General features: G+C 40.3%; 1 protein-coding gene across 2 annotated transcripts in view; it reads right to left on the bottom strand.

The window, feature by feature from the left end:
- Positions 1 to 27339, bottom strand: part of LOC146573610 (copine-9-like) — a 204125-nt gene that overhangs the window by 117201 nt on the left and 59585 nt on the right. For both annotated transcript variants that reach the window (XM_085272862.1, XM_085272863.1), the window contains 2 exons: positions 19345 to 19384; positions 17182 to 17261 (listed from right to left, as the gene is read on the bottom strand). In XM_085272862.1, coding sequence (XP_085128988.1) covers positions 17182 to 17261; positions 19345 to 19384 — 120 coding nt within the window. The remainder of the gene's footprint in view (positions 1 to 17181; positions 17262 to 19344; positions 19385 to 27339) is intronic.

Below are 27339 nucleotides of genomic sequence, written 5' to 3'. Positions count from 1 at the left end.
AAGGTGCACCTAAACCAAGGGGGGGTCATGTTTGTGCCAGAATCATGTGATTAGTAATGCTGTTTGCGAAGCTCATCCAAGAATAATGTGCTGCAGTTTTTGCTTGAATGAAATGTTATTAGTCTGTTACTTACCACTGATTATTAGGTTGGTTTGTCTGTGCATTATACCTGGACAGCTTATGTATGCAGCTTGCTAACCATACAAACCATAGTTGGTATTAGTGTTGTCTTTGCCTTTAGTCCAAATATGGTCACTTCAGGTCAAAAAACAAATAAAAAAAAAACATATTCAGCAGAACAGCTTCCACACTGCTATTGTCTTATACAATATGTATGATGTCATCTCAGCTCCAAAGTGAGGAGTCTGTACAGAGCCCCAGCTGAGACTGCATGCCATCTAGGTTAGAACCAAAGCTCAGCGAACTGCTATTAGGTTGCCTTTAATAATACATGGCCGGGAGTAAGGTTGAGCATCTAGAAGGGGATGTGAAATACCAAGAAAGCCATTCATCAGTCAGTTGTGCAATGCCTTCAATGCTTATTATCCTCATTAGAATCAAAGAAACAGCTCTTGGGAACTTGCTTTGGGCATTGAGAGCATGTGAGAAAAAAGTTGAATTCGGCTGTAATTTATGTCTTCTCATGGGAAGTTCTTCATTTTAATGATAGAATTTGAAGTGATGTCTCAAACTCATCTTAGTTCATATTTACCTTGGCTATTTTAGTACAGACTCATTTAAGAGGGATCTCGTACTAAACATCACAGCTGTGTTGTTGCTTAGACTGATTGATTACTAAATGGTTGCTGGACTGTATAGTGTATATGAGTGATGGGTTAGAAAGGTTCTGGCTCAGAGCTGATGGATGAATAAGAGGAAACAGACATAAATCTCGTGAGACACTTTGACCTCCTTTTGCTGCTCCTATGAAGTACAGAAAGTGGTGATGGAAAGAGTGACTGAGGAAAATATAGAATGAAGGTTTCTCACATCTATGGACCCTCAGTCCTCATACATTTAATGTGAAATGCACTACAGCATGATCACTCAAAATGACAAACTGCTTTAATGAAAGAGTACTGTAGCAAGGAAGAGCTGTGTGTTTATGATGATTTTTAGAGTTAATATAAATCTTTTTTTTTTAATATTAATGCTCAAATGTAGATTGATTACTATTATGCTAAAGATTAGGTTAACCCTATAACGGTAAACCTTAACTCTGTATACTCAGTAAGGGCTCTTTCCTGTGGGTCATTTGCTACAAACTATTTGCCAAAATATTTACACTATCGGTCAAACACCCCAATTTTTCCAGTTATTTATTGCAATTCAAGTCGTTCAAGTCCAATGAATAGCTTGAAATGGTACAAATGTAAGTGGTGAACTGACAGAGGTTAAAAAAAAAGGTAAGGTTACCCAGAACTGAAAAATAATGTACATTTCAGAATTGTACAAAAAGGCCTTTTTTAGGGAACACAACATGGGTTTTACAATTTAAAGCTGTTCTGCAGAAATGGAGGTTGAGCAAGCCTTGAAAACTGGCGCTACTAATTCCTACAGTTGTTCCAACTTTTCTGAATTACTTACAAAAGCAGTGTTGGAACACAATGTGGTGCCATACCCTCGTGAGCATCAGCTGAACAGCAGAAAGTAGTGTGTTGCTACAAAAATGACAAGAAAAAGGCAATGAACAATGGAGGAGAGACAGACCATTGTAACACTTAGTATCTCACACTTATACGCACATACACATATACACACACACACACAATACTCTGCATTTTGCACACTTCCATTGCACTTCAAGCACAGCTTAATAGTGGTCATAATAAGCAAGTCTCAGTGTCAACTGTGAAGAGAAGACTTTGAGCTGCAGGTTTGACAGGATGAGTTGCAGCAAGAAAGCCAGACGTCAGAGTAAGACAAAGAGACTTGTCTGGGCCATGAAACACCGGAGTACAGTGACTAGAAGACTGGAAGAAGGTATTATGCAAAGATGAATCAAAATTTGAAATCTTCGGTTCATCACGCAGGATCTTAGTACACCGTCGAGTAGGTGGAAGGATGGTTCCAGAGTGTGTGGCATCAACTGTCAAACATGGAGGAGGAAGTGTGATAATCTGGGTCTGTTTTGCTGGATCCAGGGTCGGTGACTTGTGCAGAGTGAGGCACTCTGAGCAAAAACAGCTACCACAGCTAGGGCTGCTCGATTATGGCAAAAATGATAATCACGATTATTTTCACTGAAATTGAAATCGCGATTATTTGACGATATTTATTTAACCCTTTAAGACCTGCTATAGAACCAAGTCCGCCAGAGCTTATATTATTTTTTTACATGTTGTAGTGCCATTTGTGGGAGCATTTCAAGTTGCTAAATAACTGTTATAGCCCATATTTTAATAATATGTATGCATTAAGTCCATAGTAACTACATTAATTGCAAAAAAGTGCAATAAACTACAAAAAAAAATTGAAAATCATTTTTGTTTTTTTTACATATATTTCTACTTGGAGAAATTTAAGAGGTTTATCCCTCAAAACTTTAAATACAAAAAAGTTGCAAAAAATAGTTTACAACAACAGGAACTTTATTTTGAGTGTCTTCATAGTTTTATTTTGGAGATACACCAATTTTTATATACTGCAGGAAAAACAAAAAAAACAATCCTATGATGCAAATTTGCAAAGAAAACAGCACGTGCATCAAAATAAACTATTTCCAGCAGTGCAATTCGAGTTCTAAGCATCCCAGAAACTATTCAGAAAAGTCAAACATGACCAGTATAGGCTTTTAAGGCCTACAAGTAAAAAACTACATTTCCGCGAAAATGACATCACTTCCTGTTTCGGGCAGGAAATGGCGGACATGCGACAGTTCGCGCTGACTTCTGTTTCACTGTGGGAAGTGTTACGAACAGCTGATCGGATCGGCAAAGCGTGTTTCTGGAATATTATGTTTTTGTTCCTGCAAGCGCTTTTTATGCAGTTTTTGCAAAGCTATATGTGGAAGGAAACCGTGACCGAGGACAAGCTGATGGCATAAGATGTAAGTACAACTCCTCCGGTTTCATATGCAAAACAAATTATTGCGCTAGCTTACGCGGTTCAGGTTCTACAGGGATTTAAAAATAGTTACACAAAACGGAGCATGCTGCTCTGACCGGCTTTAAAGGGTTAACAATGACTTTGAAAAATAATATAAAATAGTGTGCAACACCACTGAAGTTTTTTTAGCCAACAGCAGTCACTCTCTCCTCTCCAAATAACTTCTGCTTAGTTTTCCGAGCTTCCCTCGGGTCCTCTTAATCAGCGGTCTCCAACCTTTTTTGCGCCACGGACCGGTTTATGCCCGACAATATTTTCACGGAACGGCCTTTAAGGTGTCGCGGATAAATGAGGGAGGGGCTAATAATCGGCTCAGTCATTTTTAATGATCGTTGAAAGCCCAGATCGTAATCGTGATTAAAATTCGATTAATTGAGCAGCCCTAACCACAGCATTCTGCAGCACCATGCAGTACCCTCTGGTATGTGCCTAGTTGGTCAGAGGTTCATCCTACAGCAAGATAAGGACCAAAACATAAGTCCATGCTATGCCAGAACTACCTCAGGAAAAGAGAACAGGATGGTGAGCTTTAAAACATGGAGTGGCAGCACAGTCTCCAGACTTAAACCGCATCAAACTGGTTTGGGATGAACTGGACAGAAGAGTGAAAGCAAACCTACAAGTGCCACATTTATGGGAACTTCTGCTACAGATATGGGAAGAACTTTCTGAAGAATATTTGATTTCTATTGTAGAAAGAATGCCGCAGGTGTGTTCAGCTGTTACATCTGCTAAAGGAGGCTACTTTGATGAGTCAAAACCTTAGAATACATTTTGGTTTATAAATTGATTCCATGATTTATTTTTTAACTCCAACTGCTTATTTGTACTATGCTTTCACTTCAGAGTGCAATGAGACAGTAAATGGCATAATTTTCAATAAAAAACTGTAAAAATTAGGGTGTTCCAAAACTTTTGACTTAGAATAGCCAAGTACGGGGAGCCTCATAGCTATTTAAGCTTACTGTCCCAGTCTGGTGTTCAGATCTGTCAGCGATGATCTCTTGCCTGTCTTCACTATTCAGTTAATGGGCTTGGTATAGTATAATGTATTACATGGTATACATCCATTATGAGAGAGACTTTTTGACCATCCAGGATGAAGGTGTACACCTAGCCTGAAAATGGAGTTACACTACCTCACTGCATGGTTTTGAGCGACAGCGGTCTAAGCATATCATGTCGAGTGATTGGTCCCTGACAAAACATTGATGAGTTTATGGTCTGAACTGACAGTTTTAATGTTTGGTACTTTCACAGTGAAAGTTCCAAACATTAAACTTCTCAGTGAGATCCACATCTCTCTTAATACCCTGAAATCTGTTGTTCTCCATTGTTCAAAGAGACCACTGAACTACAAACAGCTCCTTTCTTAAATTTTAACTGAATCACACAATAATGGCCACCAGTCTGGGTTGACAAGTTATTTATAGTCAGCATATGATCTCAATCTCAAACAGTCACAGGCAAGAAATTATGTTCTGCCCCTGACAGGAACCTTCAGTAAGGAAAACACGAAAGATAAAAGCAGAGATGAAAAGAGATGAAGCTGAAAACCACAGCTATGTGATCAGAAAAATACCCCCAAAAAACAAAAGCACAGCTGCTATTCAAGGTATTTTTTGTTCAGATGAAGGTAAGACACAAAAAAAGAGATAGCTGGGAGGAAAGAAAAAAGTTACTTTATCCAAGAAAAATAGCACTTTTAAAAGCCTTCCAATACTCTTATTTTTCTCAGTAAAAATGCTTTTGTTCTGTTCTCCATATTTTTCTTTAATAACCTTAAAATAGCTCTATAGTGTAGTAGATCCTCATTTTGATCCCGGAGGACAACAAATCCCCTTGGGATTGTCCTAGGAAGGGCGTCCGGTATGCACAAAAGCTGCCAAATTAAGAAACTGCCCACTGGAGTAACTCCTTGTGAATAAAAGAACAGCTGAAAGTCGCTCCATCCTTTCCTTAATACCCTGAAAAATATCTTTTGCCATTCATAATTGTGCTAAAGCCTAAGATGAACAACAACAACACATTAAAGTAACTCTTTTCTGTATGACTTTACTAATCTTTTACATTGACCCCTGTTTCAATCCAAGGGGTCAATGTAGATATTGTGGAGGACTAAAAATATCTTGGCGTATACATAGATAATAAACTGGACTGGGTTAAAAACACAGCTGCACTTTACAGGAAAGGCTATTTTCTGAGGTCCTTCAACATCTGTCGGACAATGCTCAGGATTTTCCATGAGCCTGCTGTGGCCAGTGCTATCCTCTATGCTGTTGCATGCTGGGGGCGCAGGTTGAGGGTCGCAGATGCCAACAGACTCAATGAACTGATCTGTAAGGCCAGTAAAGGCCAGTGGTGTCTGAGAGGGAGCTGTTGTCCAAGATAAAGACAATGTTGGCTAATACCTCCCACCCACTCCATGACATGCTGGCTAGCCATAGGAGCACGTTCAGTGAGAGACTGAGATTACCAAAAAGCACCACTGAACGACAAATTTCTGCCCGTGGCCATCTCCCTGTACAACTCCTCCAGTGAACACTGCAATAGTTACACCCTTTTTACACACTCTTTTCTACTCAGTAATGTTGCTGTCAAAATTCTATCAACTCTGTCGATCCTTGATATTTATTATTGAGTGATTTGAATGTATTGTGCTATTTCTTAAATCTGTAAATCTGTAACATATTGTATTTTTAAATAGTCTAATCTGTTTCTGTTACTGTATTGGAGCAACTGTAACCCACATAATTTCCTTAGGGATTAATAAAGTGTTCTGATTCATCATTGTGGAGGAATCTCAGCCCACTCTTCTTTAGTTTATTGAGATTTGTGGCATTAAATTATGTAACACTTTCGTAAGTTCCTCCCAAAGGATTTCAGATCGGTTGATGTCTGGACTTTGATTGGGCCACTCTCTTAGAGGCGTGCTTGGGGTCATTATGCTGTTGCATGGCTCACTTTTGGCCAAGCTTTAGCTATCAAACAGATGGGCTCAAATTTGACTTTAGAATACTTCAGTATGCAGAGGAGGTCAAATCATCAGCCTTCCATTATTGTCCTTGACTGTAGGTCTACAGTGTTTGTGCTGTGCTGTGTTTTTACCAAACATATAATCTATATGCAAACATCTCCACTTTAGTTTATCCAGCAGACATTGGTTAAGAAGTCTTGTTTTTTTCAGATACAACTTTGCATCCCTAAGCCATAGGAGGTGGAGTCCCTGTGGTGACCAAGCAGGGGGACAGCAAAGGTGAAGGAGCCAAAAACCCTCTGAAGGCAAGTAATGGAGACAGTGTCTTTCATGAGGTTGGGCATGAGAGTGGTGGTGATGGTGACTGGATGCCTGTGATATTAAAGCCAGGAACAAGACACAGAAGAAAACAACTCCCAAAATCAAACAGGAAGTAACATAAAAGGGGAACCCCTGCCATGTTACTTTTCAAAACTCAAAACTTAGGCACAAGACCCAAGGACCATGACATCCCCCTTTTGACTTAAATAATAAATGACAAACAATGAAACATAAGGATTATTAAAACACACATATTTTAGTTTTGCATGAGGACAAAGGGATGACATAAAGCAAGTTTGGGGATCCTCGACTGTTTTTAACAAGCACTCAACTTTAACGTCACTCCACCATTTTCCTCCTTCTGGGACACAAACTGAGATTAGCGGAAGTTAATGAATTCAGAAGCTCAAGTGAACAATTCAATTTTATTTATATAGAACACAACAACAGTCGCCTCAAGGCGCTTTATATTGATCGTACAATAATAGCACCACGTTGTTTTGTTTCAGTGATGTATCTCAGATTTTATTATAATTGCACACAGGGTTCATGGTTTAATTAACAGGGCCAAAACAAGTGGTCAGAGAGACTAAGAAAAACACTCAAATGAAGTGAGACAGGAAGCAGGGCAGTTTTGGAACCCAATCACAGTTTTCATCTAAATGTTAATTTGTCAGAGCCGTGAACCTTTGTAACAGAAGAAACTACATAACTGCAACTGTAGTGTAATTACTGAATTTAGTACAATAATGTGTTACGTTTGTCCACAACTGAAAAATACAACATGACTACAGTAACATGTGAATCACATTGCACCCAGTGCTTGTCAGTGCTTCTGTTAGAGCCCTTTCCTTCTGGCCTCTTTCCAGTCAGTAAGCAGACTTTTTGGTATGTATAATGCTCAGACATGCATAAACATAACATGGACATAATTTCCACAGTGGAGGGTTTGATCCTTGTCCAAATAGATAATTAGCTGGAGATGCCATAGTACGCCACCCACTGTCTCCTCGTCTCACCCGTGCTGTGAGGAAATGCTGGCAAATAAACGTGATCCAGTTTTACCAGTGGGTCATGGTCTGGGTGGTGTCAGTGAGGGGAGGGATCTTGAGAGGTTTTGGTGCGAGGTTTTTAAATGGCTCTGCTATATTTACCCTGCAGGTGATCAGCATATTTTATTTAGGCTCAGTAACAGGCTGGCTGGATGTCACTCACACTGAATATACTTTTTCTTCTTTGCTGCATAGTTGTATCTCATGTTGGGGTTATATATGTGGGAAGGTTTTTTATTTGTGGCTTCAAAAAACAAGGCACGTGTGAATGTCTAAACGGCATAAACGGCGTTAATAGAATGCAAATTATTTTCAGCCAAGGTCAAGGTCCAAAGTCGTGTGTTTCACAGGATAATCAGCTGGAGCTTTCACAATGGAGGCTGACTTATCCCAGACCTGTTGGCGGAGCCCTTTTACATCACGGTACTTCTACTTGATCAACAACTGTAAGTGGTCACACACATGTGTGATGTTGATCACATGATGTAATGGGGGAATACTGACTGAAGACTCCTAGTGCCTGTTTTACAGGTGAGGTCAGAAGTTTATATCCACTCTTCATGGCCATGAATGACATGGTAATGGTGAGCTTTTAATGAATTCATTAAACTGTTTCTTCTCAGTATGAAATGAGCAGGATTTTGTTGTACAGGATCCTTTTTAATAACTTAAAGAAGATTTGTGCGCACTAGACTGAAGGTGTGCTGTGGTATGTGGCTGCTGGTGATGTGAGGCAGGGTCTCCATGGATCAGACTTGTTTGTCCAACACATCCCACAGGTGCTTAATTTGATTCAGATCTGGGCGATTTGGAGGTCAAGTCAAGATTTCAAACATGCAGCAGCTTCTCGAACCATTCTTGAGCCATCTTTTGCTTTGGGGCAGAGAACATTATGTATCTGAAAGAGGCAAATGGTTTTTCCCAGCAAAACGTTGCCCAAAGCATCACATTGCCTCAACCAACTTGCCTTCTTTCCATAGTGTATCATGTTGCCAGGTGTGTGCCAGGTAAGTGACACACGCATCTGGGCATCAATGCAGTCCAGTTATGATGCTCACATGATCATTGTTGGAAGTGTCAGCAGTAGAGAGGGGATGCATGGGCACCCTAACTCGTGTGTATGCAACAAACTGAAACTTTATTCTGACACCTATCCATCAGAACCAGCATTAACTTTTTGGGCCATTTGTAGTTTTTGTATGCTTGTCTGTTGGGTCCGACTACACAGCCCAGCTTTCGCTTCCTACGTGCATCAGTGAGGACAAAAGGTTCACCTGCTCTGTAATACCTAACAGGTGCCTACTGATGAAGGTATAATCTCAAGCACAATCAGTCGTATTGTACAGAATTACATCCAGCTTCAACTACCGAATAGTAGGAAAGTCTTTTATCAGAAGCTCAAGTGAACAGCACCCCGCTGTTTTGTTTCAGTGATGATTTTATCATAATTGCACACAGGGTTCATAGTTTAATTAAAACAAGTGGTCAGAGAGACTAAGAAAAACACTCAAATGAAGTGAGATAGGAAGGAGGGCAGTTCTGGAACCCAATCACAGTTTTCATCTAAATCTTAATCTTGTCAGAGCCAAGAAATGTGGAATGCCTTTGTAGAAATTTAAGAGGCTGTGACCTTCCTGGATGCTTAGCAAGAGAGGAGGCTGAGAGAGAAGGAACAAACCCAAAGCGGCGAATAAAAATACCTGTGGGCAAAGAACATCTCAGACATTTTTAGTCACATTGTGTTGTATTCTGAAGTGATTTAACAGTCAGTCACAGTGAGTCAGTGTAATAGCTTTGTGAATGGCTTTAGTCCAGTGCTGCATCATTTAATTTTTAACCACATTATACATGAAAGGACTGAAAAAAGGAAGAGAGAATACATTTGTTCAGCCAGTCAGAGACTAAGCTGAACAATGCAAATGAAAAATAAAACAATTCTATCGTTCTATCATTTATTTCTCACATTTCTCACATTTATTTCTCACGGTGCTGAGAATGCCAAAGGCAGTGTGTGTGTGTGTGTGTGTGTGTGTGTGCGTGCGTGCGTGCGTGCGTGTGTGCGTGCGTGTGTGTGTGTGCGTGCGTGCGTGCGTGTGTGCGCGCGCACCTTGTTCCTGCTGTAAATTGATGTTTGTTGGGATTTAATTTATTTGTGGAAAGTAACTCCATCCTCTGTACTGGATGAGATTTAATTATGCATGTTTGAAGAAAATAAGTCGATTTGAGAACCGTTTATGGTGGTACAGTGACCTATGGATGGGTACAGAGCTATTTAAATGGAGTGAGCATGGACAGGAGGAGGAGAAAACAGCCACTGCAAAGCTTTTTATATCATTAGATGAGGAAGAACACATGTCAGTGCCCTCCTGTATGTGTTTTGGGAGGGGGGGTTAGCTGCTCCTCAGTATATTGGGATGTGCCCTGATGGTTCTGTATCTTTTACCTGAAGGAAGGGGAACAGATTTCAATGTGAAGAACTTGGTTCTCACAGTCATTTATGTTGTTTTAACTAATTGGCAAAGGCTCAGGGTTTTCTGGAGTGTAGCGTATGTAATGCACTATGACACAGAGCAGAGCTTCTTCACTTCTCTCCAGGCATTACTGTAAGAGATTTTTCCCCTGCACCTCAAAGAAAGAGCGTACATTTTGGTCAAGGCATCACTTTTGGTTTGGAAACAACTTGATGGTCTTGCTGGTTAAACATAGTGTCAGAGGTATAGAGGCACGTACTCTTTACAATCAATTTACAATCTTTGTTTTCAAAACAGTTCTGCAGCAGTGGATTCTTCACTTCAATTTTTCAGTTCAATTTTGTTATATATAGCGCCAAATCACAACAATAGTTGCCACAAGGTATTTTATACAGTACAGTAAAGACCCCACAATAATACAAAGAAAACAAAGAAAACCCCAGCAATCATATGACCCCCTGTGAGCAAGCGCTTTGGTGACAGTGGGAAGGAAAAACTCCCTCTTAACAGGAAGAAACCTGTTTTGTTGTTTCCTTTTCATTATGTTGTGAATAAATGACACTGCGATGAACAGATATTTGTTTCCTGTGGTTGGTTGGATCTGGGGGGGAAGGGGGGGCGAGTGCTCCATTCATGTTATGACCTGGCTCCTAGACAGGTCGTAACACTAGCCAACACAAAGTTGCAGACTGTGGTGGAGAAGTGGAAAACTTGTACTTTCACTTTAACTCTTGAGGTTTACTGCCACCCTTAAAATTTCCCACCAAAGCAGTTTTCACAAATACAATGCTACCTTGAATAGTTCTGACTTTTCAAGTCCAGCTGTATTTAAAACTTTTAGACACTTCGCAGACAGAGTGAGGCAGTGTTCTGCACTGTACCCAGGCATCCCAAACAAACTGGTATATTTCCAGTAGTGAAAATGCATCTGACAAATCTCCATTTGAGTGCAACAAGTCTGAAAGGTCAACATTTTGACAGTGTCTGGTCCTGATTCTTTCAAGAATTTCCAGAGTTTGTGTGCGTGAAAACAGCCTGAAAATATCTTTTTCTCCAAAGACTCCCCAAGGACTTAATTTAGGGCTTCCTTTCATGGTGCTGTGATACTTGTCTGGCTGAGAGCCTAGCAGCAGTCAGAGTCTCCCACACAGGGGCTCAGTACAACTTTCCATGGCAACCTCATCACTGAACACCTCACAATAAATACAACTCAGACAGTAGAAGGACACGCAGGTGACAATCAGATCAAAACAACAATCAGTCCTCCTCTATCAAAACTCATGCAACCTATCAACGGCAAAACCACGGGCTTCGATGTTACTTTCAGGTTTAAATCTGAAGCTTTCAGAGAGATGGGGATCATCTGGTTCTTGTCAGATGAACAGAACTAATATTTAAGTATTGGGTGGGCCAAAAAGAGTAGTCCCATGGAATGAAATAACAAGTCTGTTACAAGAATGAGTTATAGGGACTGATCTGCCAGTGCCACACTGGATGGGAGAAACATCAAGCGTCCTTCTACATATGACTTTTTAATATTTAATCAGACGGACCAATAGAAAAAGATTTACATCGGAGAGGCAGATGCCTCATTAAGCAAGAAAGTTAATAAAGTGTGCCAGCTGATAGTACTTTTGTCAGATCTCAGATGAGTATGCAGCAGTGTCTGAGCTGTTTGGTTTAGCTGAGATTAATGGCCTAGCTTTGCCAAAAAGGCATGTGAAGTCCAATGTGGAATCAAGCGAGAAGCAATGTGTCAAAATATATCTGCAAAGTCAGATCCCATAGCTCAGGAGGACAGAGAGCAAATCAATTATGATTTTGACAGCCTGAAAATCTGCTCCACAATTCACTTATTCACTTCTGTGACCAAAGAAGTGATTCATACTCACTGTGCTGTAAATACTAACCACAGGCAAAGGCACTGCTTGCTGCTTCCCATGTTCAAATTAATTTTAAATTATAATGAGGCCCTGGAGGATAATTAGCCAGGCTAAAAGTAAAAAGTAGTGCTGTCAAAATGAACGCGTTAACACAGATTAAGCCGTCATCACGATTAACTCGATACAAAAAATTTAACACTTTTAACGCATTTGGAGTGCAGAATGACTCAAAATCCCTGAAATGTTTCTGTCAATGCATTTCGGTCAGTTTGTCTATGTAAAGTTACCTTCGCACATGCGCAAATGGGCAGTTGATCTGCTAGTGACGGGCAGCTGAATCAATCAACTCAATTTGGAAGATGATAAACAACAGCGAACAACAGCTAACAACAGCTAACAGGCAAAAACAGCAGAATTTAGTGACCGAAAATTAAGGATATCCTCAACTCAACACAGTATCATCATCATCCATCACAAATGAGCTGTGTTGACACATTGACAGTGTAAGGGGTAATACACAGAGACGTGGCAATATGAACAATTAATAAACATTGGGTAAATACCTTAGCAGTGACCAGTGACCGTGGTTGACTTGTTCAAGTGACTGCAGCTCCAGGCAGAGTCCAGTGACTGAGGGTTGTTACCCATCTTAGCCTACAAAAATTTGGATAAGCATCCAAACTTTTGTAGGCCTTCGGATCTCGTCTAGTACAACACGCGGGTTGTTGATAGCATAATAATATAAATAGTGTGGCTTGAGGTCAGAGAGAGCGCCAGGGTTGCACTTCACAGCATCAGTAAACACTCTCAGAGGCAGTAAGTTAACATCCATCTTCAGCCCTCCCATGCCCGATTTCTCCCATAACAAGCACGATGCCATGAAAGTGTTTTTGCTCCTTTGAGAGAGAATATATGTTTGTTCATTTACTCATGGTTGCTATAGTTTATTTCATTTGCATAATGCTTAGTAGGTCTCACTCAGTTGACGCATCAGGATTGTTAGACATCCAAGACTAACATTTATTTGACCTCTGACCTGTAAATAGTTAAATAGGTAAAATAAATACTGCCTACGCAGTTCCTGTGGCAGAGAGTTATGCTCTTGGAGTGCTCATTGTTTTAATTTATGATGCTGAATATCTGAGTTTTATGCGTCACACCTTTCAGAAACAACAATTGAGGGATGATTTTTTTATTTCTCTAAAGGTGTTAAAGGTTCCTAAACCCTTCTTTTCAGCTTATAGATGTCCTCAAGTAGCATCAGTTTGGTTAGCGCTCTTTAGAGGGAAAGTCTACATTTCAAAGAGTAAAGAAAAAACCCCACAGTTCACTACTAATCTTCTCTGCAGGCTACAAACTCAAGGATGCATTAACCAGAATTGGTATAACACACAGAGTCTGACTAGATCTTAGATAGGTACAAAGTTTTCATAGGGAAAAAATATACAATTTGTGGTACAGCTGCATTGATTTCCATTCTTTTTTTTTTAATCACCTATTCTGGGCGTGCAAATGTAGCAGAGGTGCAATGCTCAATCGGTACTGAGCGTTGCACTGTTATTATCTGTTATCAATAAGAAATGTTCAGGAGCTGAAACTGACCTTTGAACGGTTTTACAAGAATGATGGGAACATCAGAGTCATCACAGGGATTGTGTAAATTGTGCTTTTCTGTTGCAGATTCACTATGAAAGAAAATCCAGATGATTCGGTCGTAGGCTACGTAAAGCAATAAGGGTTGCTTTCTTTAAAAATAAAACATACTTATCTGCACATTACATGATATGCAGAATGATTTAGCACTACATGCTTTAGCGAGCACTGCTTCACACTAATTATTGCTTCTTTGTTCTCGCTCTTGAGCACGAAAATGCCTTCTCTGTATATTCCTCACAGAATGCAGTCCCCTTTTGTGCTTTAGTGAACAGGAATTACTTTAAAACAGATGAAAGTTTAGAATTTTCTTAAAACAAACCGCTTAGATCAGTTCTCCGTCACAAACTGCAACAATCCTTTTCACACACAATATGATCTGTTTGATTTGTAAATGCACCTCTAATAAGCTTGTTCCTTGGTCATGTGTCAAGTGTCCCTGCACCCACACAACTTAATCCAGCATTTGACTGTGGAGTGCATTAGCAAAAGCACAGGAGGCAAATGAACTTAGTTCAGCAGGTGGGTGATTGCTATTGCATATGCAAAAATGTGTCTGCCTGCAAGCACTTAGCCTGGTTAAACAAAGAAGTGTGCATCGTGACTTGATGCACAAGGTGGGTTTCCCTAATAATGTTCTCATCTGACACAGGGCTCTCTTCCTCTCCCCACCCATTATCTCAAAATAGATCCTCGCCATGGCTCTGATGTCATCTTTATCAGAGGAGAATGGGCCAATATGAAGAAAATGGCTCACCAACTGGATTTTTCAGCAGTAAGGAGCATAAAGTAGACTCCGTGCTCACAGTTGCCTTGGAAACACATCTGTTATTAAAAGAACAAGTATTATTCTAATACAATCCTGTCTGTATCTTCACTTTGAAGTGAAAACTCTTACGTCATCATGCTTCTCCTATAGGCTACGTGTCAAAATGCATGTGATGGCTGCAGTTACAGCCACACATATTGGGTAACATCTGCCAAACATCACAGGGCTACAATAGAGACTTATTTATTACACTACACTTGTATTGTGCTGTCTTTAAATATAGGATTGAATTTACAGATTAATAAAGAATTTGTGTTAGTTTATAATTTCTTTATTTTTACCATCTCATACACAATAATGTATTCTAACATAAGTGCCCACATTTTAGTTTAATCTTTGTATTTGTTTTCTGGTTACCTTAGTAAAAGCTGCTCAAGTCCCTAAGAGGTGTAAAAGGGGGCGGGGCAAGCCTATGTGGAGACCTGCAAATTGGGTCATACCACAACTCTGGATCATGGGGGGGAATGGGATTTGCTATGTTAGTTTTTGTTAGGTTTTTGTGTGTTCTACCCCTTTTTGTGTCTTTGTGGGTTGATCAGCCACTATTTAAGTTTCCTCTTGGTCTCATTTTGGTAGGTCAGGTTGCTTGAGGTAGTGTTGCCATTTTTCTGAGTAGCGTTCTGTTACGTTGACCTCTTTTATGAGCCCAAGCTCTTGTTTTTTCTACTTTAGCCTGTTTCTGACTGTCCTTTACTGCTTGGTCCATCACAATGTATGATATAAACTGTGTTTTCTGTTTTGACTCTATGTGTGCGTTGGTGTGTGTGTGTGTGTGTGTGTGTGTGTGTGTGTGTGTGTGTGTGTGTGTGTGTGTGTGTGTGTGTGTGTGTGTCAAATCAAAGTTTAAGCTATCTGCTCTGTGGTGACTACAAATGTTTCACTTGTGAGGAATTATTTTGTCACTTAGTACAAAACCATTTTTAGTTTGAAGAATATTCACTACTGATATTGCAAAGAATTACATGTTCTGAACTTGGCAGAAGTTTAGGAATTAAAACACGAATCCTTTGGATTTTGACGTCGCTGGAACTTATAAATCTTGACTTAAGACTTTCTTATCATAAGACATGCATGGACTTGAGGGTTACTAGTTAAAATATATGGCAATTAAATAACACATTGTAGAGTTATTGGAAGGTTGATTTACCCACCCCTACTATTTCACCCAGGTTTTTTGCTAAGCCAGACTAACTGAAATGCACAAAGATTAAATTTCTCAGTCGTATCATTACATTCAGTAAATGTCAGACTGTCACTAAATTTGAAATGTTACTGTGCTGGCATTTATCTAGACCATGAACATCAGTGTTCATCACATATTTCTGTTGCCTTCATACATATGTGGCTTTTTACCAAGTGAGTGGGACTTCAATCCATGTTGTAGCTTCCTGTAATCAATAATCTCTCTGCACACTTTGACTCTTAAGAACACAACCCACGTCCCTTATAAGGCTTCAGTTGATAGGACCAGGCCAGCAGTTCTACACACACAATGACGCCCAAGTTTCTATAACACTGCACTGGAATCCAAGGGTATCAGAGCCTTTCCTCCACTCATTGACAAGCTGCCTGAACTAGGAAATGCTCCTTCAGGCTTCAACAAAGAGGAACTGCAGTGTGGCGCACAATCAACACAATTTTCATTTAGTGGTAGCTTCTTTTTTTTAACTAATTGTATATCTCTACAAGACACATGACATACTGCATCATTTAAGTTTTAATTTCACTTCATTCATATGTGCAATAAAGCAAATGACCTCTTTTTACCATCATGGTTTGAACCTGACCACAGTTTGCTACTCAGTTGGTTGTGGTGACCATCTAATTACAGGCAGAACATATGGAAGGCCACAGGCTCTAAAAGCACATAAACAAGACGCTAGGTGAAATAGGAACCTCATCTTGTTTTACGTTCTCAGCCTCGGGCAAACGCTCCACTTGCTTTTCTGCTCTCTCCAAAGTTGGAGAGCACTAACTGCAGCTTCATCAGATGTGCCGTCCTGAACTGAGGTGACGATGGATCCATCAAAGGTAGACAGGTCACCCTCTCAATTTCACCCAAAGTGCATTACAGTTGTATGTATTCTTTCACCAGTACTAACTGTTGTGCCATAATGCAACACCTTTAGACAAACATATAGTTAGCATTTTATCTGTCCTTAAGTCCTTAATTAAATAAAACCAAGTACTTGATTAAAACTTGATCATCAGCAAGTTTGGCCTCTAAAACCTGTTTAGGCAGTCTTCTGGAGTATTCAGGTGTGTGTTAACACAATGGCACAATATTTGTAGGAGGCGTATTCCATTCAAACCATGCAACAAAAAACAACAACCAAAAAACCAAACATTTGTAACATTTGATACTAACCCCACTAACTTGGGGTTAGTATCTTGCCCAAGGATATTTGACATGCAGACTGGGGAAGCCACGGATCGAACCACCATCCTTCCAATCAGTAGTTGATCTGCCACCTGAGCCACAGCCACCCCTCGACCATTAACTCCCCTACACACTAGAGTATTCCAGTCAAAGGTGAGGCCATCTGTCTGATTGATAAAGCTTTCCAAGGTGGGTCATACAACAGCACAATGACCACAAGCACACCAGAAAATCTACAACACAATGACTGAAAACAAAAATAATCACAGGGTTGTAGTGGCACGGTCAAAGTCAGATCTCAGATCTCAACCCAGTTAAATGTTTGAAATGCTTATGGCTGAGATGTCACCTCTGAACTGTTTGTATTTGTTAATCAGGCTGCGATACCAAAGATTTTCTGCACTTGTAAATAGGACTAAACAAGATGTTGACATTAAGGATAGTGTCCTAAACCAGCTTCAAAGACAACTACTGTATGGGTGACGCTGTGTGTATGTTGTACTTACGAAAGAGTCCTTTCCAGCCTGCCGCCAGGTGAACCAATGATCTCACCTAACGTGCAGAACATCTGACCCAGGAAGTCCTTTACAGAGTAGGGAAATCATCATAGTGAATTCATTGCACTCAGTCACTGTGTGCTGCACGTTGGCTAATTTCTAAAATGTGGCTGTTGATAGGTTAACAGAGTTACAGCTACCATGTTATATATGATTTCAATTTGGGTTACTTGGATTTAAAATAAAGAAGTAATTGGAAATTCTTTTGTAAACATTAATTGAAGATGCAATAGTAATGAGATGTCTAGACGTTGATTGATTACAGCAGACTGCTTAGGACTAACACAGCAGCTAGTTAGCGCCTAGTTACTGAAACTGTCTAATTGCTTTGCATTTTGTCCATATTTTATACTTCATTGAATTGAGCTTTTGTAATTAAATTGTTCTGCTTTAAGCAACATTTTTTGTAGTTAAAATAATACACCATAGCTGTCATAAAAACATTCTCTTACAGGATTTTCAGATTACATTTGTAATCTCTGTAATCTCAGTGCGGCTTCATTCATTTCTGTTGGAATTAGCGATGCAGTTACAGAAACACACCGAAAGGTCAGTTTGCTGTATGCTTAACACATTGCTTAGACCTTGGCGATGTGTCTGACCCTGTGACTCATCGTCAGACATGACTCTAACCCTAAGGTTAACGCTATACTATCAGAAGATTTCATTGTAGTCTTCGTTTTCTAATCCCATTTTTGGCAAAAAATAATTCTGAGATAAATCTAATTATTATTTTTATAGATTTGGGTTCTTTTTGCTTTTCTCCAAAAAATGTTTTAGGATTAGGGTTTGAGCTAGGGTCCACATCACTTAAAGAAATGGTGCAGTAAGCAGGGAGTACAGGACATAATGATAGCTTACCTTCTGCTTATCCAGGAGGGGAGGCAGTAAGGAAAGGCAGACACATGTTAGAGAAGCTGGAAAGACACAATGAAAAGACCTCAAGTTCACAAATAAATTAATTTTTCTTCCAAATTTAAGAAAGATGAAGACTAGTCAGAGCTGCAGTGCACTGAGCTTAAAGTAATGCTTTTATGAATCATTACGGTAGGGTGCAAATTAAAAAATAATGTTTTGATTTATGCTTTCTGTAGATACTTTAGTAGATACTGTACTAAATTTTGTTTGATGTTGAATTCAGGTAAAATTACAGCTGGAGTGGAGCCGGACCACACTGACAGTGGTAGCATGTACCCTGGACAAGGTGCCAGTCAGTTGCTACATGTCTGACATATAGGCAGCTATTCAGCATCAGATTAGTACCTAGATCACAGGCACACCAACCCTCTGCATGTCTGCCTTCTGTTCTGTGGTCTTCCTCCTATCTTTCTGCATGGCAGTCCCATCTTCAACATCTTCTGCCCCCTATATTCACCAAAACCTTGCCTCTAAAAACCACTTAGCCTGAGCTGTCCCTCTGATGTATTATTTCTAATCTTGTCTGCTACCTTCACATCCTCTACTCCTTGCATCTTCACTGTTACATGTGTCTCCCTGTTATTTACACATGTGTTCTTTCTTGCTTCTATTGACTTTCATTCCACTTCTCAATAGAGCATAATAACACATCTCCAGGTTCTCTTCTACCTACTCCCAATGCTAACTACAAATCATAGTGTCATCTGTAAACAGTATAGTCTACAGAGAGGCCTGCTTGTTCACATCTGTCAACCTGCGAAAAAATAGAGGGCTCCATTTCCTGGCTATTGATGACAGCTCCACAACTGAATCTGACGCGTGATGAGGAAGAGTTTTGTTTTTTATAAGATGGGTTTCAATCAATATCAATATAACATTTTTAACGCAAAGTAGACAACAAGTTAGTACACAACAAGACATGTATGTTGAGAGGTGTCCAATGTTTGTATTGTGATGTACTATTTCACCTGTTCTTACAGTCTGACAAATGTCACACTTCATCATAATAACAAAAACCAATTGAGACAATTTTTTAGTACTACCACCCAAACTACAATAAGCAAAACCACTTTTGTGAAACCCACTGAAATAAAACTTGATTAAATTTTTTTGTTTTTAAATAAGGTTAACTCAATTTTTTTCTGGGCTTCATGCCAGTGGACCTGTGGTCATTGGACATATTAAGCTGCTTACATGTTTGGAAAGATTGGAGCTCCTAGTATCCACATTGTACCTGCAGAAGAAAAGCAAAATAGCAGACTTTAGAGTGTTTCCTTTAGAATGCATCCTGTTCAACATAATAAAACACAAATGCATACAGAAAAATTACAACTGGAGAAAAAGAGACACCTTCCTAATTTCCCTTTTGCACTTGACTTGACAAGCAACGCACACATGATGGACAGCTCTGGTGGGAGAACAAAGAAAAAATTCATGTATACTAATTAAATAATACGATATGATCTACACAGGAGGGATGAGTCAAGAGTTATAAAACAGAAATTTATGGATCTGGAGCAACACTGACACATAACATACAATAAGAATTGATCTACAGATGGAAGACTCTCTCTTTTGCTGTCTTTCAGGAAGATGTGTTGCCTCTTCTTCTCTTTTAAAATGTGCTTTCCCCAAAGAAACTTCTGTTTCTGACACAAATTAACATCCTTATTTCTGGGTGGATTCTAAGGGGTCCTGAAATCAATGGCCCATGAAGGTTCATGCTTATTATCATAGACCAGGTAAACCACTGAGATCTTAGCTGTACTATCTCATTCAGTCATCTATTCTCCAGAGGCCAGGCAGCCTTGCAGAAGAAGAGTGATGAAGGTCTTAGCTTCAGGGTTACCAAATGTACTGGTACTATATTCATTACACACTTCAGTATTTTATTTCAGAGACTCACTGTTGCCTTTCTAATGCTGATTGGCTCTTTTTCTGGGAGATTGCTATGGTTTGTTGTCAAAGGAGCTTGCAAAGAAAAGCGTCTGGACTTCTTTAAGTTGCTTGAAGACGTTTCACCTCTCATCCGAGAAGCTTCTTCAGTTCTAAGGTCAAATGGTGGAGAGTCCCAGATATAAACCTAGTGGGAGTTTCCCCCCACAGAGGGACAAAGGGACCCCCTGATGATCCTCTAATCGCCTGAGCCAAGGTGTGAAACTGGGTGTGGGTCCCAATCAGCCAGAGTTTCGGGTGAGCTCATTGTGAGACCTGGCCCCACCTTATCATGCGAATTCCTGAGGTCAGATGGCCCAGGATGTGAGTGGCTTCTTTCACTCCTCTTTCAAACCATCTGTCCTCTCTGTCCAAAATGTGAACATTGGCATCCTCGAAAGAGTGTCCTTTATCCTTAAGATGCAGATGGACTGCTGAGTCTTGTCCTGTGGAGGTGGCTCTTCTATGTTGTGCCATGCGCTTGTGAAGTGGCTGTTTGGTCTCTCCAATGTAGAGGTCTGAGCATTCCTCGCTGCACTGTACAGCGTACACCACATTGTTAAGTTTGTGTTTTGGAGTTTTGTCTAGACCCAGCAACACGCTCAGACAAAAACTGGTTCATCCGAAAGACAAAACTACCTTGGCTCAGGCGATTAGAGGATCATCAGGTAAGAGTATACCGTGGATGGAGCTTTGGGGAGCAGGCCAATTGTTTGGCCAGAGCCTTTATTTGGCAGTTTGTAGAGTTTCAGTTATGGGCATCTTGCTGTGCATCCAGACCCTGTCTCTCATGGCACCCTTCTATACTTCTGTACATCCTTCTGTGCTTCCTCGATTTTGGCCTCCAGCCTTCCTCTACATGGAGGGTGGGAGTTCCTCTACTTGCAGATGGGGATGGTGCATATAGCAGTGATTAAATCTGCAAGCATCTACTCTGATGAGTGTTTGTTAGTGATCTAGGGAGTCATGCCCTCGATGGCTAGACATCATCTAGTTTAATTCCACTGCTTTTTTCTGCCTGGGTTTTTCCACTGTATCCATATGAGTCTCCTGATGTTATTGCACTGAGATACTCTCTCAGTGGCTTGGCTGCCATTGTAGTATCCCATCAATAACATATTGTCAGTCATTCTCCATGTATGCCCTGTTCCAGTAGCCTACTTCTAAACACTATGTCATGGTTCCTCATGGCTTCAGCGTTGTATCTCTTGCACATTTTCCCAGGTAGGCTTGGTAGTATGGTGGGTAGACAATAAGTAAACTAATAATCAAACAGAAAATATCTCATAATAAAGAGAATTTAAGGAGCAGCTCCCAGACATCCCCGATGAAAACAAGTCCCAGGTGGGCAGGTGGGCTAGCTTTGCTTTTCCGGCAGTCTGTGGTCAGGAGTGCCCTGCTATTGATACAGGAGCTTGGTATGTGGAGCAGTTTCACATGGCAGGAGAGCTTCAGGCAGCACTGGTAGTTTGAATTCACAGAGGTCAGAATCAGAGGGTTTCTTTAATTGCCAAGTCTCTGGATAGAGATGTGTGTGCAGCACCCTGTGGACACTTTGGCTCTGGCTGGAGCTGCACATGTTCTTCTGGACTGGGGCTCTGCAGGGCACATGGGCTCAGTGGGCTGTGGCTGCACCAGGCATGGCAGGTGGCTAATAAAGCCCTCTGGGTTCGAAGAGAACTTAAGACTGGCCATCCCAGATATTTGAATTGCTAAGACATCATGTCTAAATATATCTGGTTAGATATATTAGGATTGGGATACATCCCTATCCCAATTAGAAAAATGTATAGGACAGCATACATCTATATAGACAGACAGACAGACAGACAGACAGACAGATATTAACAATTAACAAGGTTTGGGTAAAGTGTTCAGGAACCACTGATGAGAAGTGAGCTACTGAAACAAGAAGGCACAAATGGGCAAGAGATGATAACAGGACGCTGTTGGAATGCTACTATGCAGGTAACTCCAGCGGAAGGGGCTACATGAATAGGATGTGGGACCTACTGAATACCCAGCATCCAGGTTGACGGTGAAACAACTAGTTGCTCAGTGTTCCAACATTCGGTGAATGAACTGCTCTCATGACTAGAAATTGACAAGGTACAAGACAAATGCAACGGCGAGGGGGAGACAGGATGACAGGTCAGATTGAAATATTATCATCATCCCTACCCAACATTGGGTACCAAGCCTGAAGGAAGGTCTACTAGACAATTTCTACTGAGACCATCACAAGATTAATCAGCTGATCTACCAGTGAGATGCTTGGCTACAAGGTGAACAGCCACAAGGAGCAGTACCCACCATGAAGAAGCAGACTAGAGGCCAAGATCATCACAGTGGCAGACATCCAAGAACAGGTCTCCAGTATGAAGAGTTGGACAGCACCTGGCCCTGAGTGATTCACACCTACTGGCTGAAGAAGCTGACTGCACTTCATGAGCGTTTCGCAGCACAAATGAACCAGCTGCTAATTGAAGAGACACACCCAGATTGGCTAACTGAAGGCCAGAAGGCCTGATCCCCAAGGACCCCCCGGAAAGGACCAGTCATATCCAACTATCGGCCAGTAACCTGCCTCAGTACCACATGGTGTCATGATCCAGGTGGGCACAGCTGTGTTGTCTCTGAGCTGCTGTCTCCGCCTTGGGGTGGAGTCACCGCACACTGACGAGTCTCTTCACCTGTGCTGAGCTGTCAGCATTTATGGACCAGCGCTCACTCCACTACTCGCCACAGTTTCTGCTACACCTAGTCAGTGTTGCTTCAGGCAACTCAAACCAAGGAATAATTTTGCCATCCGTGACTTACTGTTTTTCCCCATAGCTGCTAAGTCCTTATCCACTCCACCCACGGCAATACCTACTGGACCCTCTTCGCTGGTTCATGCCTGTCAGCTCAGTCTTCTCAGCTCCTGTCAACCGCGCTCACCTGCCTGCCCTCCTGCCTCCAGCTGGCCTCGTCAGCCACCACTCCCGGACCTTGTACTCCCTCTGCGTCCACCCTCCGCCCAGGAACAGTAAGGCAAAGTAATGCCATGTTTTCAAGCTTTACCCGGATACTTTTCCCTAAGCTTTATCACTAAAGCCACTCTCCTCTCGTTGCAGTGTGCTGAGACTTCCGGTGCATTTCCCACATTCTGCATCTCCCTTCTTTGGTCATGAGGAGTTTCTATGAAGATTTAAGCTTTGCCAATTATTACTTAGAGATCAAGTTCTTGTTTCAGGTTTGGTTCAGGCATTGAAGGAACACTTTAGTTCATAGTATTTAGTAATTTATGTCTTGACGTTTTGTTTTTTTGGAAAAAATAAAGTTTTGTTCATGTTTTCTCGTCTACGGGGTGTTACGTGTGCATTCTGCATTTGGGTCCTCCAGTCAGCCGACCTTGGCCGTGACACATGGAAGCTCCTGTCAGGCATCATAGCGGCTAAGATGAACAGGCACATGGGTCAATACATGAGCGGTAGGGATGTGCGGATCGATCCTGAAATATCGATTCCTCCGATACCAGTCATTTATGTTCTAGAATCGATTCTCACATTAAAATATCGATATTTTAGTAATTTAGGGTAAATTTGTAGTTTATCATTAACAGGAACAAACTATATCATTCGGATTGTCTACATTGGAAGGAACTATTCCTCTTCCGCGTGAAATACAGCTGTATAAATAGGATAATTGAAGTAATGTGCGTAATTGGAGTCATGTGCGGACGTATTTTACATCCACAAACAGCCGAGACGTGGTTTGCAATACATGTGGCAAGAAAGTGAGGTGTCGTGGCAACACCACAAATTTGTCAAACACCTCAGAGTAAATCATATCAGAGAATATGACGAGTGTATGTTGAGGCAAACTGAAGAGGAGGACATGGACAGGTGCTGCTAGGGCGAGACAGACGTCTCTCACGGAGTCCTTTAGTGCTGCAGGCAGGCAAGGTGTTCAAATAGCGCACAACTTCAGGTTTTTTATTTCTATATGATGAACTCTGCATTATTAAGTGATAAGAACAAGTAATCTGATGTCCTGTAATCATTATGATGCTATAATTTGAGATACAATAAAAGATACAATAAATAAAATACGGTTTTGTATAAAGTATCGGTATCGGATCAGTATCGTCGATACCATCCTGAATTTTACTTGGTATCAGATCGGAAAGGAAATCAGTGGTATCGCACATCACTAATGAGCGGGACACAGAAAGGAACTGGCAAGAATACCAGAGGCGCAAAAACACCAGCTACTGGTAGACCAGACTCCCTTGATTGATTACAAGAAGGCCTATGACTCAATGCCCCACAAGTGGATCCTGGAATGCCTAGAACTATACAAGATCAACAAAACCCTGAGAGCCTTCATCAGGAACTCAATGGGGATGTGGCGGACAACGCTAGAGGCCAACTTCAAGCCAATAGCACAAGTCACCATCAAGTGCGGGATCTACCAAGGAGATGCTCTGTCCCCACTGCTGTTCTGCATCGGCCTGAAGCCCCTCAGTGAGATCATTAACAAGACTGGCTACGGATACGGTGAAATTCATTTTGGTGGATTAGTAATTCGTTTTGAAAAACTGATTTAAAAATAGTGTTTTTACTAAAGTAATTTATTATGTAATAATTTAATTTAAAATAATGTTTGAATAAATAAAATGATTTTTTTAAAGAATTCATAAATGAATTTACAGATGCAGCTTTTATTGTCCAATTCATTATTAAAGCACAGAACTCTTTATTTCGATGCATGTGGCTCTTGTGGACTAGATGTAATTTCTGTAATTTTTGCTTTCAATTGAGGTTATTTCTCTTAGTCTGGAGTATAAAAATTCAATTTTCAGTGACAATGAGACATCCAGTGAGTCCTGGATTGATACGTACTACACCACCTTGTTTTCTCCTTCATTCTTGGCAATGGGAAAACTCCCCCCCTTAATTGCTGTTTACTCTACTAATCATGTTAACAACAATTTCCTAAGGAAAATCTAACCACATTATTTTATTACTTATTTATTTGGTGCCTAAAGTTATCTGTCTTTTTAGCAACATTTAGTAATTTTACAATGTTTACTTGTGGTAGAGCTCGTGCTTTCCTTCCTTAGCTACTAAAGTTAGTGAAGACTATATAAATATAAAGTATAACATTGGATGGATTGGTGTGAATTTAATTACAAACATCTGTAGTCATCATAAAACCAGCTGACTTTGCTTAGCTCTACATATTTTACAACCGTGTACATACATGGTCTCCACCTGAAAAAGACAGGGTTGGTAGTTTGAATAAATATCATGTTTTTCCTCTTGTCACATCAGCTGATAAGGATTACAAATTATGAAGATACACTGTCTCTGAGTATAATTATAGTTCTCACTGAAATTATTTTGCCTGCTGGTTGCTTTTGTTATTTTATTTGTATTTATTTATTTATTTTATTTAGAATAAGCATAGTGTGGGGCTTTGAAAAAGGAACTAAAAGCAGGTGACTATTGAAGAGAGAAAAAATACCAAAGAGCCAGCTTACCCAAAAATCCCAAATTTAGTGTTAGCTGCCATTTGAAGGAGTCACTGCATACACTTCCTCCCCACACTTCTATACATATACACTTTTATTAAATCACTGTCCTGAGTGTATCACCAGTATCTTTCAATCTCACTACTTCCTGCAACTCAAAGCTCTGTGGATGCTTGCCAAATGAAATTTAAGTAAGGACGAGCAATAGAGTTGCCAGAAACTTGAATGACTTTCATTTATATGAAAGGCAGCTGGATGGAAAGGAAGGTGAACGCTGAAAACTGTGTTTGAACGTGTCAGTTGCCTTTATATGTCTCACTTTATTCATTTTCTTTCTTTTTTCTAAATCGTGGATTAAGATCAGATGGATGATTTGTCTGCTGCATCCTTTGTACCCTTGAGATTCAGATGGCAAAAAAACAACCCAAAAAAACATGTGTATGTCTTTTACTTTGTGACTTCACAACAAGACATTTATACATACTTGTTTGCCTCAGCAGTAAGAGAACCATGCAAAATGAGAAGCAGGGTAATTTAAGCTGATTCATACAGTCATCATGGTGGTGATTAGTGCAGTTAAATCACATTACTGTTATGCAAGTGACAGGCAGTGAAAATCAACACCATAATGAAGGTAATGTTTTTAACCATCCAAAAGATCCAAGACAGAAAATGAAGTTTATTTGGGGGGAAGAAAACCGTAATAGTTTTACATGTGGAATCCTTTAGGAATTAGGAGTCCTTAGTGAGCAGTTACTGATCACTCTTGAGAATTTCATAACTTGAATACATAAATGCATGACTACGAGACATTATATCTAGCATTTACACTGAGTCTGGACCATGAAATATATCACAGAAAAATAAATTTTTTGAAACTGAAGTCTTTATTGAACCTTCTGACAAAATAAAAAATAATAATTTTGTATCATTTTTGCTTACTTACTGCATTTTTGTGCTCATAGTTGCACTGCTTATGTCTGTATACATCAGGTTTACCGGGGAAAAAACAGATTACGTAGCGATCTCAAAAACACATATCATCAAATATGACACCCTTGGCGCTACACGGTTAAGCACTGAAACCTGGACATGATGTTTTTAAATGGCCTGTATTTATATAGCGCTTTACTAGTCCCTAAGGACCCCAAAGCGCTTTACATATTCAGTCATCCACCCATTCACACACACATTCACACACTGATGATGTTTTTAAAAAATAATACCACTTCACTACCAAGGATGCCAATCCCAAATGTGACTGACAAATAATTTATTGATAATGGTTTGGGGAAGGTCTCATCAAGGTCAGCAGTGCCCTAACAGTGTCAGATTCCCAAAGACAGCAGATTGAATTTACGCGTATGTGGCAGGTGGTTGTGAATGTGTTTCAATGAAGTTTAATGATGCTGCGGGAAGAAATCATAACACTAGACAGCGAGAAAGATGCATTTAGTGCTGAAAGCTTGTAATAAGTAGTGACAGCTGATAATTAAAGGTAGATGGGAGGAACCAGTTTCTAATTTAGATGAAATTCATGCCACTGTGATAACCTTATATTGCACATTTTAATTTACAGCAAGGAGATGGGTTTGGGAAATGGGGTTGCAACACGGAAAATTCTGAAAAGCAGGTTGAAACTGGAATAGAAGACTGAAATAAGTCAAATTTCTAAATATAGTCACATTAGATGATGACAGATCATTATGTTGATCAAGGCCACGCTGTCTGCATGA

Source organism: Mchenga conophoros, linkage group LG5, assembly GCF_057382185.1.
Source record: "Mchenga conophoros isolate Kocher_MC1m ecotype Shallow Benthic linkage group LG5, M_conophoros_male_GT1.1, whole genome shotgun sequence".
Classification (NCBI taxonomy): Eukaryota; Metazoa; Chordata; class Actinopteri; order Cichliformes; family Cichlidae; genus Mchenga; species Mchenga conophoros.
Note: the sequence above shows the minus strand (reverse complement) of the source record. Positions and strands in the feature narration are given on the sequence as shown.